The sequence below is a fragment of the Sciurus vulgaris genome, assembly GCF_902686455.1.
Source record: "Sciurus vulgaris genome assembly, chromosome: 2".
Lineage (NCBI taxonomy): Eukaryota > Metazoa > Chordata > Mammalia > Rodentia > Sciuridae > Sciurus > Sciurus vulgaris.
The window spans coordinates 12,246,084-12,265,260 of NC_136462.1; the positions used below are offsets into that span (position 1 = coordinate 12,246,084).

The window sequence follows — 19,177 nt, forward strand, 5'->3', positions numbered from 1 at the left end:
GCAAGGCGCAAAAAACCTGGAGGAAACAGCACCTTCAACTCAGGCCGGCTGCGCCGCAAATTAAATGAGAAACCGGCGTGCAAAGCTTCAGGCACGGAATGCGTGCCCAAGAGGTGGGCGGCTACTGCAAGAGGACTGCGTTCCGGTGCTCAGTCGGCGAACCGCTCGCAACGGCGCACTCGGACCTTGCCGTGGGGCGTGAGCCCTAAGCCCCGCACACGCTCCACCTCGCTCCCCACGCTCGTGCGGCGGAAGCCGCACAGCAGCCAATCAGGTCTCGGGCTTTGGCGTGGGGGCGGGACTTCCTCCGGCGGCGCGCACGCGTGAGTGGAGACCCCGCCCCGGAACTGCGGTCGAGGCTGCAGCTGAGGCACTGCTGTGGCGGCTTCTGAAGCGGCTGACCCGCGCGTGAGGGAGTTGCGGCCCGTCCCCACGCGGTGAGTACCCGAGCGGGAGCCCGGCCGGGGCGGGACCCGGGGCTCCCTGCGCGGACCCCCGCGGGCGGCTGGGTTCAGAGGGAGGCCGCCGAGCCCGCCGTTCGCGGTCCTCGAGCCCAGGACCCCTTCTTCGGGCTTCAGCGCCGGCAGCCTCGGCTCTGAGTGCGCCAAGGGAGGCGAGAGCGTGGGGCGCGGGGCTCGGGTGCCTGCTCTGCAGGTCGCTGTCCGGCGGCGGCGGCGGCGGCCGGCCCGCCTCCGACAGCGGTTTCGCAGGTGCGTCACCTCGGCGTGTTCGGTGGGGGTCGCACTCGTCCGGTCCTGCAGGCCCGGAGCCGGAGCCGCCGCAGATCCAGAGCTGGCGGGGCGGGTCGGTACCCGAAGCCTGGGTTGCTTTTGTCTTTTGCACGGAATCTGTTGACTTTGACGTGTTAGGTAGAAAGGGAGAACGTGGGCCTAGTTCACCCGGACGAGTTGCGCCTAAGCGTTAAAAGCGTAACGAAGAAGCTGGGTGGGTTTTAACCCACCTGGTAAAGGCCAGAAAGATGGAACAGGCATGTGCCTTCTTGGCTGGAGGAGGAAGCTGGTGCACTTTTTAATAAAACACACCCCAAGACCCAAACAAAAACTCAGATTTTTATCCTGTCTTCAAAATAGCTTAGGAACCGCAAACCCCATTTTCCGTGCTTTAGATAATTTCAGTTATTTGCACAAAACATAAAATTTAAGATAGTAACAGACCCTTCTCCCTTTTTAAAGATGAGAACACTCGGGTTCAGGAGAGGATGTGCAAGGTCACAGATGCACTACATTACGGATCTGGAATACAAACAGGTTTATCTCATATGCCTTTGCTCCATTTCCTGTTTCCTCTGTTCTAGGCCAAGCCACCTGTTAAGGGTGTATTTCTTTCTACAGCTTGGAGTTCTCAATTCTTTGCAGGTCCTGGTACTTAATAGGTTACCTAGAAATTATTTGTTGCTTTAGAATGCTTTGCTTTTCAGTTACCAACCTAAAGGAACATTTCTCTCCATTTTAGCAACCATGAAGTTAAAGGAGACAAAATCAAGGCCAAAGCCACCAAGCCGTGGCAAATTTCAGACCAAAGGCATCAAAGTTTTGGGGAAATGGAAGCAGGTGAAGATTGACCCAAACATGTTTGCAGATGGACAGATGGATGATTTGGTGTGCTTTGAGGAACTGACAGACTACCGGTTGGTCTCTCCTGCCAAGAATCCCTCCAATCTCTTCTCAAAGGAGGAGCCCAAGAAGAGAAAGGTACAAGCTGGTTTAGAAGAAGAGGAAGGAGAGTCTAGTTCTCCAAAGAAAAAGATCAAATTGAAGAAGAGTAAAGATGTGGTACCAGTTACTGAAGTAGCTATTACTACCCAGAAAGAATTTGAAGTCAACGATGCTGAGCGAGAACCCCAGGGAGATGACACTGTTTGTCCTGATTCAGAGGTAGGGGTGATGGCATCCAGAAACCTGGTACAGACTGTTCCAAAAAAGAAGAAAAACAAAGGGAAAAAAATATTAGAGCCTTCCCAGAGCATTGCCCCCAAGGTACCCAAAAAAGCAAAGACATGGATGCCTGAGGTGCATGACCAGAAGGCAGATGTATCAGCTTGGAAGGACCTGTTTGTGCCCAAGTCAGTTCTCCGGGCACTCAGCTTTCTAGGCTTTTCTGCACCCACACCAATCCAAGCTCTGACCTTGGTACCTGCCATCCGTGACAGACTGGACATCCTCGGGGCTGCTGAGACAGGTAAGGACAGTTCTGGCCAGGACAGGATTGCATCTGGGTTGAGTTTGTAGCTGCTAATAGGTGGTAGAACTGGGAGAGGGGGATGTTGAGAGCATAACTAACAAAATCAGTATTGAATGAAGTAGTTGAGAAGTTAGCCAGCTCTAGGTTGAAACCTGCCTCTTCCTGATTTCAATATCCTAGCTTTATTTTTCTGAGCTCTATAGGCCCCATTATAAAATGGAGAAAACGGTAGGTCTTGCATTGCTGTGAAGATTAAATGCTACAGTAAAGTTTACACAATACTTTGTAAATGATCTGCAAATGGTGCTTTTTTTCTGTTTTTTTTTTTTTTTTTTTTTTTTTTTTAATTGTTTGTTTTTTTTGGTGGTACTGGGGATCAAACTCAGGGCCTTGTGCTTGTGAGGCAAGCACTCTACCAGCTGAGCTATCTCCCCAGCCCCTTTTTTCTGTTCCTGAGCCTTTTCTGAATAACTCAAAGGGGTAAGGTGGGGTTAAAATTAGCTCACAGGAGAGGTAAATAGATGTTCGTGAGATTAAGGAGTACCACCATGTTCTCAGGAGTTATCTAAATATAGAAAGGGTTCCTTTGGGAGTTGGTGAGTTTCTTGTCATTGATTCGAGTGTGGTGGATAGATACTGGGTATATTTCATAGGTAGATTCAGGTGTGAGAATACCAACTAAAATTCCCTGATTCCTTGGGCTAAGGCTTTAAGAAACGACCTGTTAACTCAAGGAGATTAGACTACTGACTGGGGGAAGGCATTTTTACTGCTTGGAACTATTGGTCCAGCTAGACTAGCAGTATCCAGTAGAAGTAAAGCTAATGCAAACTACATACATAATTTCAAATTCCTGGGAGGCACTTTTTTAAAGTTAGTAAAAGGTGAAATCAATTCTAACAATACATATATACAGTATTGTATAGTAGCCACCAAAATCTAGACTAGACTATCTACACATGTTGTGTCTTGAGTTTCTGAAACAGTGGTCAGGAAAACTAGGGATGAGGCCCTAAATGAAAGTTATGGTTGGAAGAGCAAAGAAACTCAAGGAAAAGGGGAATGGAGGTAATAATAACAACTTAAGGACATTTTACTGGGCATTTAAAATGTGTCCTAAACTGTGTCAAGTGCTTTATATTGATGAATTCAGTTCTTATAACCGCCTTGAGGTTCAGATAACAGAATTCCCATTTTGTAATGAGGAAACAGCTTCACAGAAGATAGATGACTGTTCCTAAAATTGAAAGGGTAGTGCTTGTATTCTAAGATAGGCCTTTGTGCTGTTAAGCACTTTGCTATACCTCTTTGGTATGTGCACAGACCTGGAACTGAATCTCTGGAAGGCAGGGGCAGTCTTTTGTCAGCCACTATGACCAGAACCTGACATTTGGTTCCATAACACAAGTTTCCCATACAGTGCTCTGCATATGCAAGTCTAAGACTCAGAAAGACTTGGGACAGGCCATGCATTTGGGTTGAGGCTGTGGACAGACTGTAATACATTGTTACTCTCAAAGGGTACCTTGAGTTTCTTTTGTAAGTCCTTCCCTGACAACCCTCCCTCTGGCTCTCACCACCTTGTTTGGTTGTTTTGTTTTGTTTGGTACTTGGGATTGAACCCAGGGATGTTCTATCACTGAACCACGTCCCCAGCCCATTTTATTTTTTATTTTGAGACAGAATTTCACCAAGTTACTTAGCGCCTCGCTAAGTTGCTGAGGCTGGCCTCAAACTTGTGATCCTCCTGCCTCAGTCGCCGTGTTTACAGGCATGTGCCACCACACCTGGTCACCCATAGACTTTTTATCACTAGAGATAAATTTGTGTTTTCTGGAACTTTATATAATGAAATCATACAATACATTGGGAGGGACACATCTGTCCATTTTTTACTCAGCATGATTTGAGATTAAGCCTTGTTATTGCAAATATCAATGGTTAATTTCTTTTTATTGAGTAGTATTCTGACATGCAAGGACCTGATTTAATCATCTATTGATGGAACATTTATGCTTTTTTCAAATTTTTGGTTATTCAAAATAAAACTGTTATAAACATTGGTGTACCAGTCTTTGGATATACTCCTGTGTGAAATGGCTAAGTGTACCTTCTTAGGAATTTTCCTAAATGATTATACTGATTTACATACCCATCAGGTACTGTGAGTTCAAGTTGGTCCATGTTCTTGGTATTGTCAGTTTTATTTTAGGCTTTTAAAATTTGAGTGTTATTTCCTGTGGTTTGAATTTGCATTTCCCTAGTGAGAATGATTTTGGGCATCTTTGCACGTTTGTCAACCATACCACCTACTTTGCTGGTGTCTCTTCAGTTCTTTTGCCTATTTTTTAGTTCAATTATTACTGAGTTTTGAGGGTTCATTAACACACTCTAGATACGAGTCCTTCATCAGATATGTGACTTGCAATTTTTTTCCCTAGTATGTGACTTGTCTTCACAGTGTATTTTGAAGAAGAGAAGGTCTTTGTTTTGGGCTGGAAATGTGGCTCTGTGGTAGAGTGCTGGCAGGGCCCTTTGTTTAATCCTTAGCAATGGAAAAAAAGAAGATAGGAAAAGAAAATTTTATTTTAATGAAGTTTAAATTACCAACTTTTTCTTCTATGGATGTTACTTTATCTAACATCTCTTTGCCTAACTCAAGATCACAAAGATTTTTTTCCTGATTTCTTCTAGAAGTGTTACTCTTCTCTGAGTTTTATGTTGTAAGTCTTATGTTTCAGTTTGTGATTCTTATTGACTTAATTTTAATCAAAAAAAATTTTTTAATTATTCTAGCAGCATTTATTGAGGAACTATCCTTCCATTGACTAGGCATATTTGTTGAAAGTCATCAATCTTACCTGTCTATATCCATCAGTACCTCATTAACTTGGTTATAGTAGCTATGTTATAAGCTTTAAAATCAGGCTCTTCCTGATTTTAAGTTTAGTTCTTGAAAGTACTGTTGGTTATTCTAGGCCTTTGCACTCCCCTGTGAATTTAGAATCATTTTCCAAAAGAGCAAGGTGGTATTTGGATTGGAATTGCATTGATTATAGAACAAATTGAAGACAAATGTCATCTTAATATTGACTCTTTAAATCCATGAATGTAATATGTCTCCATTTCTTGAGGTCTTTAAATTTTCTTAGCAATGTTTTTTTCATTGTGTAGATTTTGCATGTTTATTGTTAGAGTTACCCTAAAATATTACATGTTGATGTTATTGTAAATGATGATTTAAATTTTTCTATTTCTGATTGTTGCTAATAGGCATCTGATAGATTTTTATATATCCATCCAATATCCTGCAACTTGGTGCTACAAGTAAGTTTTCTGAGACATTTGCTACAAAATGATCATATTGTCCAATCTAGGTGCCTTTTGTTTATTTTTCTTGTCTTATTGCACTGGTTAAAATCTCTGGTATAATTTTGAGTTGAAGTGGTGCAGAGTAGGCATTTTTGCTTTATTCCTGATGTTTCACCATTAAGTGTGATGTTAGCTGTACGTTTTTTGTAGATTTTCTTTGTCAAGTTAAGAAAGTTCTTATATTTATAGTTTGCCAAGAATTTTTTTAATCAGAAATGAATGTTGGATTTTCTTCATTCACTTTTTTTTTATTGCATATATCAAGGTATTGGTTTCAGTTTTTTGATATAATACATTTTTTTTTTTTTTTTCAAATATGAAACAAAATATTCCTGGGATAAACTGAACTGGTCACAATATATTCTGTTTATATTGTTGAAATTGATTTGCCATAATTCTGTTGAGAATTTTTAGATTTATGTTTTTGGGCTATCAGTCTATAGTTTTCTTGAAATGTTTTTGTCTGGTTTTGGAAGTATAGTAATATTGACCTCAGAATGACTTTTGAAGTATATCCTATGTAGTTATCTGAGAGCTTTTTAGAATTCCTTTTTGTTTTCATTCTTAAATATTTGTTAGAATTCATTTGGCCTATACTTTTCTTTGTAGGATAGTTATTAACTACAAATTTAATTTTTTAAACACTAGAGATACTCATATTATGTAATTTTCCTTGAGTGGTAATTTTCTACTTGCAGTGCTGTTAGATTTTTTGTTTCATGTATTTGAATCATATTATTAGGTGCATAATGTTTTGTGGATTAAAACATTCTTGTATATTCTCTAAGTGAATTGGTTCCTTTTCATTACAAAATGACCATCTTTATCCCTGGTAATGTTCTTTGATGTAAAAATCACTTTGGTATAAGTGTAGCTATCCCCCATTTTATTTTAATTAATGATAGTATAGTGTGGTTTTTTTTTTCATACTTGTGCTTTGGAAAAACTGTATTTAATATGGCTTTTTCTTGGAGGGGGCATATAATTTTATCTTTTTTAATCTGACAATTCCTGTTATGTAATTGAGTTATTGAGGCCATTTACATTTAGTGTGATTCTTGAAAATAGTTGAGTTTAAATCTGTGGTTTTGTTTTCTATTTGTCCCAGCTATTCTTTGTTCCTTTTTCCTCTTTTACCTTATTTGGGATTGAATTGTTGTTTTTTTGTGACACCACAGTTGAGTATTATCTGAAATGCTTGAGACTGGAATTTTTCAGACTTGGGATTTAAAAAAAAAAAAAATAGTATCTACATAATGAGATAACTTGGGAATGGAATCCAAGTCTAAACATGAAATTTCCTTATATTTCATATATACCTTATATACATAATCTGAAGGTAATTCAAAGTTTTTAGTGCACCTGTGTTTTGATTTCCACCTGTCACAGGAGATCAGATGTGGAATTTTCTACTTATGGTGTCATGTTGGCACTCAGAAAATTTTGATTCTGAAGCATTTTGGAATTAAGGTTTGTAGATTAGGGATGTTCAACCTGTGTTAAGATCCATTTATACCTGCAGAGCACTTTTGACATCCCATGTTGTGTGGGTTCTTGCCACACTAACAACCAGCTCTTCAGCTCTCTCAGTGGGCTGTCACTACAATTTAGTTAAATTGTTATGCTTATGTTTGTGTCATTTCTCTTAGGCTTAAGGACTCAGTCCTATATGATTTCTCCACTTCAGATGCTAATCCCAAGTATGGGCCTCCAGTATTTGTAATTGACTTGGCTACAAATTGAGGGTTTGACTCATGGAACTCAGGGAAGCATTTATTTTAAAGGATATAACTTAGAAACAACCAAAGTGGGCAGAAGGTATAGCAACATTTTATTTGAAAACCTGAAAAAAAAAAAATGGCAATTTGGAACCCTACATCCAGAAAAAAAATTTTTCTTTAAAACAAATATGCAATAAAGGATTTTTTAGTCATACCAAAGCTGAAATAATTCACCAGCACATCTGTACAGTAAGATATGCTAAAGGGCCTGGCGCAGGGGTCCACGCCTGTAATCCCAGCGACTCAGGAAGCCGAGGCAGGAGGATTGTGAGTTCAGAGGCAGCCTCAGCAAAAGTGAGGCACTAAGCAACTCAGTGAGACCCTGTCTCTTAATAAAATACAAAATAGGGCTGGGGATGTGGCTCAGTGGTCAAGTGCTCCTGAATTAAATCCTGGGTACAAAAAAAAAAAAAAACAAAAAAACAAAAAAAAAAACAAAAACAAAGATATGCCAAAGGGGTCTAGGATTGTAGCTAAGTGGTAGAGTGCTTGCCTAGCATATGTGAGGCACTGGGTTCTATTCTCTGCGCCACATATAAATCAATAAATAAAAATAAAGGTCCATTGACAACTAAAAAAATACTTCTAAAAATATGCTAAAGGCAATCTTTCATGCAAAAGAAAAGACTATCAGATGAAAATTGGGATGTACAGAAAGCAATAAAGAGCATCAGAAATGGTAAAAACAATAACTGACTGTTTAAAACAAAAACAATGAAAGTACACTTTGGAATTTCTAACACATGGAAATACAGTATGTAATAAAAGCACAGAGGGGAGAAATGGAAATATACTTTTGCAAGGTTCTTATACTGTATTTGAAGTTCTGCTTCACTTGAGGTAAACTGATAGATTATATATATTGTAGGGGAGAAATGAAATATACTTTCGCAAGGTTCTTATACTATATTCAAAGTACTACTTCACTTGAAGGTAAACTGATAGATTATATATATATTGTGAATTCCAAAGCAACCACTAAAAAGACATAAAGAATTATAGTTCATGAAACGATTAGGGAAATAAGATGGTATCTGTGAATATGTATTTCCTCTCTGGTCCCAGTTCCTAGTATAGAGCTTATAAAACCCTTGTAACTTCCTGATAGGAGCATCTTTTCAGTATTTGATCTTGGTCATATAAGACCTTTGAGACCTTAGAATCTCTGAGTATTTTTTGTATGTTTATGAGATGACTGGCAGATGGAGTCCCTAGACAACTTCAGGATGGGAGCTAGTTACTAGAATAACCAACCGAGTAATCAGAGGGCTGGAACTTTCACATCCCTTCCTCCCAACCACCAGGGAGGGAAGAAGGGCTGAAGACTGAGTTCAGTCACCAGTGGCCAGTGATTTTATCTATCATGCCTGTATAATGGAAGCACCATTAAAACCCTACAACAATGGGGTTTGGAGAGTTTCTAGGCTGGCGAATTTGTAGAAGGTGTGCCAGAGAGATATATGGACACTTTGCACACTATCATCCCCGCTGACCCCAGTACTTTGCCCTGTGTATCTCTTCACAGCAGCTGTTCCTGAGTTACCCTTCCAAGATCCCGTTAATGCCTGAAATTGCAGAGAGTACTGAACCTACCCTTACAGTGCTTTTTACTATATATAATACTTAACACAGATTTAATGCCTTTTACATCTTAAGTTAGCACTTATTGTACGCTAGGGCCATAGTTTTTTGCAGTTTGAAGTGCAACAGCAGAACAGCATTAATTTCTTTCTTCTTCACAATTTCTTGGATAGATTTCTTCATACTGTGGATCTTGGCAGGCACATTTTCTTTTTCTTTTTTTCCTTCCTAATAATTAAGTTGAGAACATTCACCTTTCTAATGAAAGGAAGCACTTTACAGTTTCCTTCAGCATATCTGAATAGCCTGCATTACTACTTTTGTACCTTAGGACCATTGTTAAGTTAAATAAGGGTTACAAAGATGCAAGCAATGACATTCAATTTGATGACTACTTCTTATTTTGTTTTACTTCTAAGGAAGTGGGAAAACTCTTGCCTTTGCCATCCCAATGATTCATGCAGTGTTGCAGTGGCAGAAGAGGAAACCTTCGCCCATCCCAAGTAACACTAGACTTCCACTTGGAGAGACTGGGTCTTCAGCTGGAGCTGAGACTGGGTCACCAAGCAAGGCCACTACAGGGGCTGGAATGTTCCTTGATGAGACTGTAATTGAGAGTGAAGCACTACTCCCTGAGGCTGGAGCTGAGGTCAGAGGCGAGATCAGTGCCTCAATCTCTGACCAGGCACTGTTCTATGATGATGATGCTGGTGAAGGGCCTTCTTCCCTGATCACAGAGAAGCCTGTCCCCAAACAGAATGAGGACAAAGAGGAGGAGCAGACTGGAAAGGTAAAACAGGAGTTGGTGGATGGCAACATTGCTCCCTGTAAATCACATCCAAAGCATCCTCTGCTTGGCCTGGTTTTGACTCCCACTCGAGAGCTGGCTGTCCAAGTCAAACAGCATATCGATGCTGTGGCCAAGTTTACAGGTGAGGTTTAGTTTCATTTAATAAAGTTTCTTGAGCAAATCTACATACCAGGAATAAAGATGAATAAGCTATGGTTCCTTTTCTCCTAGAATTAAGCCTTATAGAAAATCAGTCAAGTGACATTTTCTCAGTTCTCCCAAGGGTGCTACATAGCTAAAGTCATTCTAGATACATAGAAAATTGGTTAATATAGTGAATATAATGGATGCTTAGGTCAGGAGTTAGCAACTACCTTGTTTTTTTAAGTAAAGTTTTACTGGAACATAACTGCACCAGGGATTACATGTGGTTTGTGGCTACTATAAAGAGTGGAGTAGAGCTAGTTATGTCAGACCATCTGGCCCACAAGGCCAGTGAGGTTGCTAATGACTTTTTTTGTTTGTTTTTAAGTTTGCTGACCCCTGCCTTAGAGTAAGAACTTAATTCTCTCAGGGAATTCCTTTGAGGAAGGATTTTTACTATGGAAATTGTAATTTCATAATAAAAGTTTTTTATTATGAAGTTCTCACCATGTGCACAGCACTTCATTACTTTATCTGCGTTATCCTCTGTTCCTTCCTATGCTGGACACTGTGAGAAATCCTGTGCTAGAGAGAATAACTGGGCATCAGAGGAGCTTCACATTAACTCTAATTGAGGAGAATGGGAAGGGCATTCAAGAGAAGGTTTGTCGGAGCTGCAGGTAACATCCTTTCCAGCATTGTAGTGCAGCACTGCTCAGGTATCCCAGAGCTTTGGAGGTTAGCTCAACTGGGTTCAAATCTGGCCTTTCTGTTGTGGTTGGAGGAGGAAGTAGAAAAAAATGAGATTGGAAAAGTAGGCAGGCCCAGGTCACAGAATATGTGGGTAATTCCTCTAGGAGTAGGTTCAGCACTCAGGCCAGGACAGTCTTAGCACTCCTGGGAGTGGGGAGCTATTCTGGTGACAGTACTACTCTGGGCTGTATATTAGTCATATGAGAAAATAAGCAGCCAGACTGAATAACAATGTCCCTTATGATTTCTGTCCTATAGGAATTAAAACTGCTATTTTGGTTGGTGGAATGTCTGCACAGAAACAGCAGAGGATGCTGAACCGCCATCCTGAGATTGTGGTGGCCACTCCAGGTCGGCTGTGGGAGCTAGTTAAAGAAAGGCACTCTCATTTGAGCAACCTTCGGCAGCTCAGGTGAGAAGTGGTACCTCTCCCTTTCTCCTTTACCCACTCTGAAGTGAGCCTAAGGTGACATGATGTCATGTGCAGTGCCTTCTCCCTGTCACAGAATGCCACAGGATAGTACCAGCCAGGCCCTGGCCTTTAGAAAGCTAAGCATGCATGAGGAAGATTATTTGAGGTCCTGGTAGTGACGGGGGTGCCTGCGTGTGTGAGTGTGTGTATGGTTGGGGTAGGAGGAGAGTATTGCTGTACCTGATTTCTGTGATCCATCACCAACCAGTGATGTGGCTCTGTCTGGATCTGCAGGTGCCTGGTAGTGGATGAGGCTGACCGAATGGTTGAGAAAGGTCATTTTGCTGAACTCTCACAGCTGCTAGAGATGCTAAATGACTCCCAGTACAATCCAAAGAGACAGACACTTGTTTTTTCTGCCACTCTGACACTGGTACATCAAGCTCCAACTCGAATCCTTCATAAGAAGCACATCAAAAAAATGGACAAAACTGCCAAACTTGACCTCCTCATGCAGAAGATTGGCATGAGGGGCAAGCCAAAAGTCATTGATCTCACAACGAATGAGGGTACAGTTGAGACACTGACGGAGACCAAGATCCATTGTGAGACAGATGAGAAAGACTTATATCTATACTACTTCCTGATGCAGTATCCAGGTCGCAGCTTAGTGTTTGCCAACAGCATCTCCTGCATCAAAAGGCTCTCTGGGCTCCTCAAAGTCCTGGATATCATGCCACTGACCCTGCATGCCTGCATGCACCAGAAACAGAGGCTCAGAAACCTGGAGCAGTTTGCCCGTCTGGAAGAGTAAGTCAGGAGCCTACCTCCAGAGACCTGGCCTCTGTCTGCTGGGCCAGATGGCCAGGCTGGTAGGGAAATGGTGGAAGCTACTTTCTGTCATAGGGGCCTATCCATAGAAGGTAGTTTGTCTGTCATGTGTCCTCCCTCCGCCCGCAGCATTGGCAGGGTCATCCTCATTTAGTTATTGTTTTCTATTAATGCCCTACAGAAACTTCCACAAGGAGTAATGATGCAAATACCTACAATTATCAAACACTTAAAGCGTTGTGCTGGCACTTCAGATACATTTCCACATTGTTTTACTTCTAACGTCCTTGAGAAGCAGCAGAATAAATTCTGGCCAAGAATAGACTGCAACCAGAATACCTGGGATCAAATCTTGGCTCCTTTACTTATATCTGGTCAAGTTTAACTTCTCTGTGCTTCTTTTTCTCATTTTTAGGATAATAATAGAAGATACCTCAGGGTTGTTATAAGAATAAGGTAGTTGAAAATTCATGCATGGTAAAGTGTTTACAACAGTCTCTGGCACATAGTATGTGCTTACTAAATGTTAGCTTTAATAATTGTTAGTCCAGCTATCATCATTTATTATGATTGTCATTTTATAAATGAAAAATATTAGGTCTAGAAAAGCTGATCAGCTTCCCCAAGTTTTCTCAGCCTAGAAGTGTAGAGCTGGGCCTTACACAAGTCCAGCAGACCCTAGGATGCATGCTATATCTCATTATGCAGTTTGTCCTTTGCCTCATTCAGTTGTCTGGAGGTGGGCTGGGGGGCCTTATGTCATCACAGAGTGTGGCATGTTATATGGGTCAGTGGGATCCAAGTTTGGATCCTGGACTCCACACTTGAATAGACCTGTCTGTACCTTGGGAAGCTAATTTTTTCTGAACTTCAGTTTATTTATTTATAAAGGGAGATAATAGTATTATCTTGTAGGGTGGTTGTAAGGATTGTGGGGTTTAGAGTGCTTAGCAGATGGTAGGAATTTAAATAATGATTGCTGTTAGTTGTAAACGTGCTTTCCATCTCCACCACAGCTGTGTTCTCTTGGCAACAGATGTGGCAGCCCGGGGTCTGGATATTCCTAAAGTCCAGCATGTCATCCATTACCAGGTAGGGGTATCTGGGGCTTTGAAAGCATCTTCCCACATTGAATGGGGAATTTAAAGCAAAGTTTGGGGGAGGGAGGAGGAATTAATTGGTCTAAGGCCCCCACAACAGAACATAATCACTGGCATCTAACGCTCACTGCTGTACTTTTGGAACACTGGTGAGATTTAGTCTCAGAAGTCTTGGTGTAGGCTAATGTGAAGGAGCCCTTCCCTCCAACTACTTGATACCATTGGATTAGAATCTTAGTTTTCCAAAAAAAAAAAAAAGAATCTTAGTTTTCCATGCAATGGGAAATATATGTTGAATATATTTCTTAGTCTATTTTCTGTTGCTGTTATAGAATACTTAAGACTGGGTAGTTTATAAAGAAAAGCAGCTCGTTTTGGCCCATGGTTCTGGAGGCTAGAAAGTCCAGAAGCAGGTCACCACTATCTGTTCAGCTTCTGTTGGGAGCCTCAAGGTAGAAAGATAACAAGCAGGCAGCACCTGCAAAGGGAAAACAGAAGAGTGACAACCCATTCCCATGGTAACTAGTCTAGTCCCTTTCAAGCAAGAACTCATTCCTTTGAGATGGCATTAATCTGTTCACGAAGGCTCCACCCGAACACCAAGCCTCACCTCCAGCTGCTGCACTGAGGAAGTAAGACGCAATATATTCAGATAGCAGCATGTTAAGTGGTTATCCTGATGTAGAGAAGTGGAAGAGAGTGGTAGTTAAGACCTCCTTTAGCTTAAATCCTGGCCACCCTGGACCAAGATATTTGTTGTTCAAGAATCCCTCTGTACCTCAGTTTTCTTTTTCGTTAAATGATAATTACTGTATTACTAATTTGTAGGGTTCTTATTAAGGTAAAATAAGTTAATACATGGAAAGAGCTTACGAAACCACCTGGCATGTTGGAAGCACTTAATACATGTTAGCTTACGTCGATAATAGCAGTGATATTAGTGCACGCACCTAGACGTGTGAGCATGTTGCTGTGGCTAGGAGTGTGGGCTCCAAGGCCAACTGCTGGGTTGGATTCCCCACACTGATGCCTCAGCTGACTGGCTTTGGGCAGGTTATTTTAATACTCCTGTTGCAGAGTCATTGTTTGTAAACTGGAAGTAATAATGCTACCTGCCACAGAGGGTGGTTATGAGAACTGAAGTGAGCCGATGATGAAGCACCTGCAGTGTAAGTACTCCATAAGTGGTAGTTGTTTTGACATCATTATTACTATTTTTCCTCTTTAGTTCTTCTTTGCACTTATAAAAATCTTTCAGGGTACCAATTCCAGTTTAGTGAATTTCTGCTTCTGCCTGGGGAAGGGGGCTGTGGGTCATTGTTTGTGGAAAATATCAAGATGAACCTAATACAGCCCCAGTTCCTAAGAGGTGTCAAATCCAGTGGAGGGTGTGAGATGACTGCCACTGTGATTTAAGGCAGAAGGTATTAAAAAGTTAGAAGGGATTAGAAAAAAATTTCCAGTTTGGGAGATTGGAAAGTGCTTTCCAAGAAGGTGCTTGACACTTGAGGAAGGGGAGGATCTGGACATGCAGAGGAGGAAGGAACATGTAGAAGTGGGCAGTGTTTAGGGGCAGTGGGTCTCGAGTTTGAAGAGGGCTGTGTTGAGAGAGGAGTACTTGAGTAGTTCCTGAGGATAGAAGGGGATGCATTGGGGGCAGGTCACCGAGCTCTGGGTGTCAAGGGGAGGAGCTGGACCTTTATCCTGTAAGTGAAGAATCTTATTTCTAGAACCATTATGAGTTGATCACAGTGGCTAGTTAGAATACTGTATTGAAAAAAATACCAAGTTGCTATCTCAGTGGAGAAGACTTCATGCTTGATTAATGGTGTTTGCCTTGGGGCTGGGGGAGAGTGGGGTGTCAGCACCATGCCACATTACTGATGGGTAAGCACTCAGTATGTGTTGAAATAGAGGCACTATAGCCTAAGAGTTAGCATGGTCTCTAGAGCTGGGCTGCTTCATTTTTGAATCCCAACTCTACCACTTAAGTAAGTGACCAAGGGGGAGTTGTTGTGATCTGTTTTAGTTTCCTGGTCTATAAAATGTGAATAGGCATTAGGTATTTCTTATTGTTATTGGGAAGAATAAATGGGATAATACATGTAGAATGCTTAGAATTTTCTGGCACAATGCAGCTACTGAATAAATGTTGGTTGTTAGGACCATCATCAGTCACCTGTGCAAAGTTAATAAAGAACCTGTGGAGTTTCTTTAGCTGGAAAGGATTATGGTCAGAGCTGAGACTCAGGAAAATGACACTGACAGCACGGCCCTGGGGCAGGGGCAGTAGGAGTATGGAGGACTAGAGATCAAATAAGAAGGAACTGCCATGGTCCACCTGAGTAGGCATGAGGACTTGAGCCAGGGTAGCGGGCATGGCAGGGAAAACCATGCACAGTGAGTGGTTGAACGTAGGGACAGTTTGAATGTGGGCCTAAGGGAGAGGGCTAGATTGGTCCATGATGCTAGAAAGGTTCCTGCCTACTCACCTGGCCGGCTTGGAGAAGGGTCCGATTTAGGGACGTGGTCATGAGGGAAAAAACAGTATTTGGCAGTGGCCACGTGTTGACCCTAGTTCCTGCCTGGCAGGTCCCTCGCACCTCAGAGATTTATATCCACCGAAGTGGACGAACTGCTCGGGCCACGAGTGAAGGCCTCAGCCTGATGCTGATTGGGCCTGAGGATGTGATCAACTTTAAGAAGATTTACAAAACCCTCAAGAAAGATGAGGACATCCCACTGTTCCCTGTGCAGACGAAATACATGGATGTAGTCAAGGTAAAGAAAAAAGTTCAAACCCCATTGCTAAGAGGGATCCCTCTACTCACAGAGCACCTTGCTGGCACTGCGGCGGCATTACTCTTAGAAACCAGTTAGGTTCTGCCCACAGCTGAATAGGGGGATTTGTAAAAGGCTAGGAACACCAAACCTGGGAGAAGGGAGAAAAGGAGTGACCAAAGGAGCGAGATATATTCTCACTCAGCCATTTTTTTCACTCTGAAGTCACCACCTACCTCCACCCCCACTGGAAAGTGGGCTTGGCCAAATGAACGTCCTGTCAGAGGGCTAGGAGCGACACGTTAAACGTGTCTCAGATACTAAAGGTTTGGTACGTCCCTGAAACAGCCAGTAAGTCCTGCCTTGGAAGTTTATGTTAACTCAGTGGCGCTTGGGGGTGAGCAGGCCACAACGTCTCGGGACCAAAGCAGAGTGGGCTCTCCCCAGAGGTTCACCCACCTGTGAGTGGGCCTATCCATGCTAAAGTTCAGGTGCCAGTGGAGCACTGTGGTGCTGGTAGGCATGTGGCTGTGGCTGTGTCTGCAGCAGAGATGTGGAGCGTGAAGAGGAGAAAGAGCTCCAGGAATTGAGGGAGCAAAAGCATTGACCCGTTCAAGGATTGGTGTGTACCCTGGTTCCAAAGGAATATTACCTGTGTGGGGAATTGTGGGCGGTGACAGAAAGGTAGAGGTCAGAGAGAATTCCTGGGCAAGGAGGACTGAAAGACACCCTGACTTTCCATGGTTCTTTGCCCCTGCATTACACAATGCACCATGTAATGGTGGGTTCTTGTCACTGCAGTCTCTCCTTAAACCCATGAGGAGAGGAGAGTTGTGGAAGATAGCTGTGACCTGTCTCCTACTAGGAGCTGGGCTGGGATGGACTTCTGAGTAGAGACAGTCAGGGTTTATCCTTGGTAAAGCTGCTCCTATTTTTGGGTGTGTGCGTATGTGTAGTGATTGCCTTCCGGGCTTTTATCAGGAACCCAAACAGATGCATTTCAGTTGGAACTGAGCTGCATCTTACTGAGCACTGATCTCAGGGATGTTTTTAAATACAACTTCAGTGAGACTGTGCTTCCCACAGACATGAACTCCCATCAGATGAATGCTGTGTTCCTTTCCCCCAGGAGCGAATTCGTCTAGCTCGACAGATTGAGAAAGCCGAGTACCGGAACTTTCAGGCTTGTCTGCACAACTCTTGGATTGAACAGGCAGCAGCTGCCCTGGAGATTGAGCTGGAAGAAGAGATGTATAAAGGTAAGCACTTTGGGCTGGAGATGGGAGTTGAGGAGAGTCAGCTCTTCGTCTTGTCCCTCAGCTTTTGCCTTGCCGGAACCATCTGTGCTGCTGTGAACCCTGTCAGAATCAGCAGTACCTTTTCCTCCTCTGCTGGCCGTCCCTAATCCCAGATGAACTGAATGTACTCAGCCTCTCTGGACCCCCAGCTGCCTGTGTCCTGCATGGACATGTGCAGTGCAGGGAGCAGGCTTTTTGGCCAGAGTGGCTCATGTTTGCTGCCAGCCCATTCCCGTAACTGGCTATGTGACTCATCAAGTTGTTTAGTCTCTCCACTGTACCTCAGTTTCCTCATCTTTAAAACAGGTAAAAAACTACCTCATGGGGTTGTTTTGAAGATTGATTAAGGAGTGTAAAGTATCTATAACAGCCTGGCAAACAAAGTATATGATACTTTTTAAGTTATATTTATCATTATTGTTACTATTACACCTGCCTTCCACACTGACAAAGCATTTCTGTGTCACCATCTCATTTAATCATCTCCACAAGTTTCATGGCATGAATAAATCAGAATTACACGTGGTAACTAGAGGCTCACAGAAAGAAGGGATTTGTGTGGCGAAACAGCTTCCCACACCAGGCGGTGCCTGAGCCCCATGGGTTCAGAGTGTGGGTCTGCATAGTCCCTACTTAGGAAAACTTTGGCGTCACAGAAGAAGCACATCTGGATCTGATGGTTCTGGCCACTGTTCCTTCCAGCCCACCAAGGATACAGCTCAGTTGAGTTGCTGGCATCCCAGTGTCAAAGACAGCAGCTTCAGAAACAAACTTACTGCTGTCTTCTCATGGAAGCCAGGAACCAAAGCAGTGGTCGTGATTACAGCTACTACTTGTAGCTCAAGCCTGGGGTTTAGATGAAGGTCTGGAGGCCCTTGCCTTCCCTCCTGAGGACTCACTGGGCAGAACCCTTTGTCTGGGCCCACCTCTGCATGTGTAGTCCCAGCACTGGGTGAGGTGCAGGAGAGCCAGGCTGCAGTGCAACATTCACCGTCTCCTGAGGGATTGGTAGCCGTCATGTTGCCAGACCCCAGATGGGCAGTGAGTGGATGTAGGAAGGAAGCTGATCTTCTGTTAGGAATCTTGGGTTCCAGTGTGTTTCACAGCTAGCCTTAGGCGAGTGACCCCTCCAAGTCCAAGCTGCCTTTTCTGTAAAATGAAGACGATTCTTTTTTAGAAGGGTTTTATGAAGAATAAAAGACAGGGTGGTCCCCGTATATTCCTCCTAAACAGAAGTTAGCTGTTCAGTTTCTGTGAAGCCAGCACTAACTTCTGCAGACATCTTCAGAAGCTTGCCTCCCTCAAAGAGTTCTGAAACATTTTTCATTGTATTATCCATCGAAGGAAACAGTTTCCATGCATCATAGTAAATATGATCTCCTTGGTGTTCCCTCCAGGAGGAAAAGCTGACCAGCAAGAAGAGCGCAGGCGACAAAAGCAGATGAAGGTCCTGAAGAAGGAGCTGCGTCACCTGCTTTCCCAGCCATTGTTCAAAGAGGACCTGAAAACCAAGTATCCCACTCAGTCTGGCAGACTACCCCAGCTCATGGCTGCCCCGAGGACTGGGGAATCGGCCCTGAGCTGCCTCTCCAAACAGAAGAAGAAGAAGAAGAAGTGGCCAAAAGAGGAGCAGCAAGGATTTCTGCAGCCAAGTACAAGTGCAGATTAACTGCCCCTGGTCAGTGTTGGTGTCTGTTCTCTGGTTATATGTGAAAAGCTTCTTCCCACCCTGTGCTTCACTCCACTGAGAACCCATTAGGAAAATTTACTGTTCTTCCCCCTTAGGAGGGACCTCTTGCAGGTTTACATTGTTTTGGAGTAAATCCTACACAGTAGCTTGTTCTGTATTCCAGTGTTTACAGGCTTCTTATGTGTTCAGCTTGATTTCCTGAATTAAAAACAATGGTTAGAGCCAGAGTGTCTTCCTCATATTTGGAGCCAGAATATGGGGGATGCAGTTTGTATCCTACTTAGTGATTCCCCTGGGTCAGCACAGTGCTAGTTCCCGGATGGGGTGGGAAGAGCATCATAGGCACATTGCTCCAGGACCTCAGCACGTGTTCCTGTCCTTTGCCACAGCAGCACCCTACCAGCCACTTAGCTCTGTGCCATTCCCTGCTGTCTGTTGCTTG

General features: G+C 43.0%; 1 protein-coding gene across 2 annotated transcripts; it reads left to right on the plus strand.

Annotated features, from left to right (window-relative positions):
- Nucleotides 1–312: 312 nt before the first annotated feature.
- DDX24 (DEAD-box helicase 24) lies at nt 313–18,956 on the plus strand. Of its 2 annotated transcripts, XM_079128642.1 has the most exons (9): nt 314–437; nt 1,474–2,199; nt 9,356–9,868; nt 10,882–11,035; nt 11,330–11,845; nt 12,883–12,958; nt 15,559–15,747; nt 16,877–17,006; nt 18,443–18,956. In XM_079128642.1, exons 2-9 carry the CDS (start codon nt 1,479–1,481, stop codon nt 18,712–18,714), a joined length of 2,571 nt encoding a protein of 856 aa, XP_078984768.1. In that variant the 5' UTR covers nt 314–437; nt 1,474–1,478; the 3' UTR covers nt 18,715–18,956. The 2 variants fall into 2 exon arrangements, with proteins under 2 accessions (XP_078984769.1, XP_078984768.1); XM_079128643.1 differs by lacking the exon at nt 9,356–9,868 and having other exon boundaries at nt 313–437.
- Nucleotides 18,957–19,177: the final 221 nt, after the last annotated feature.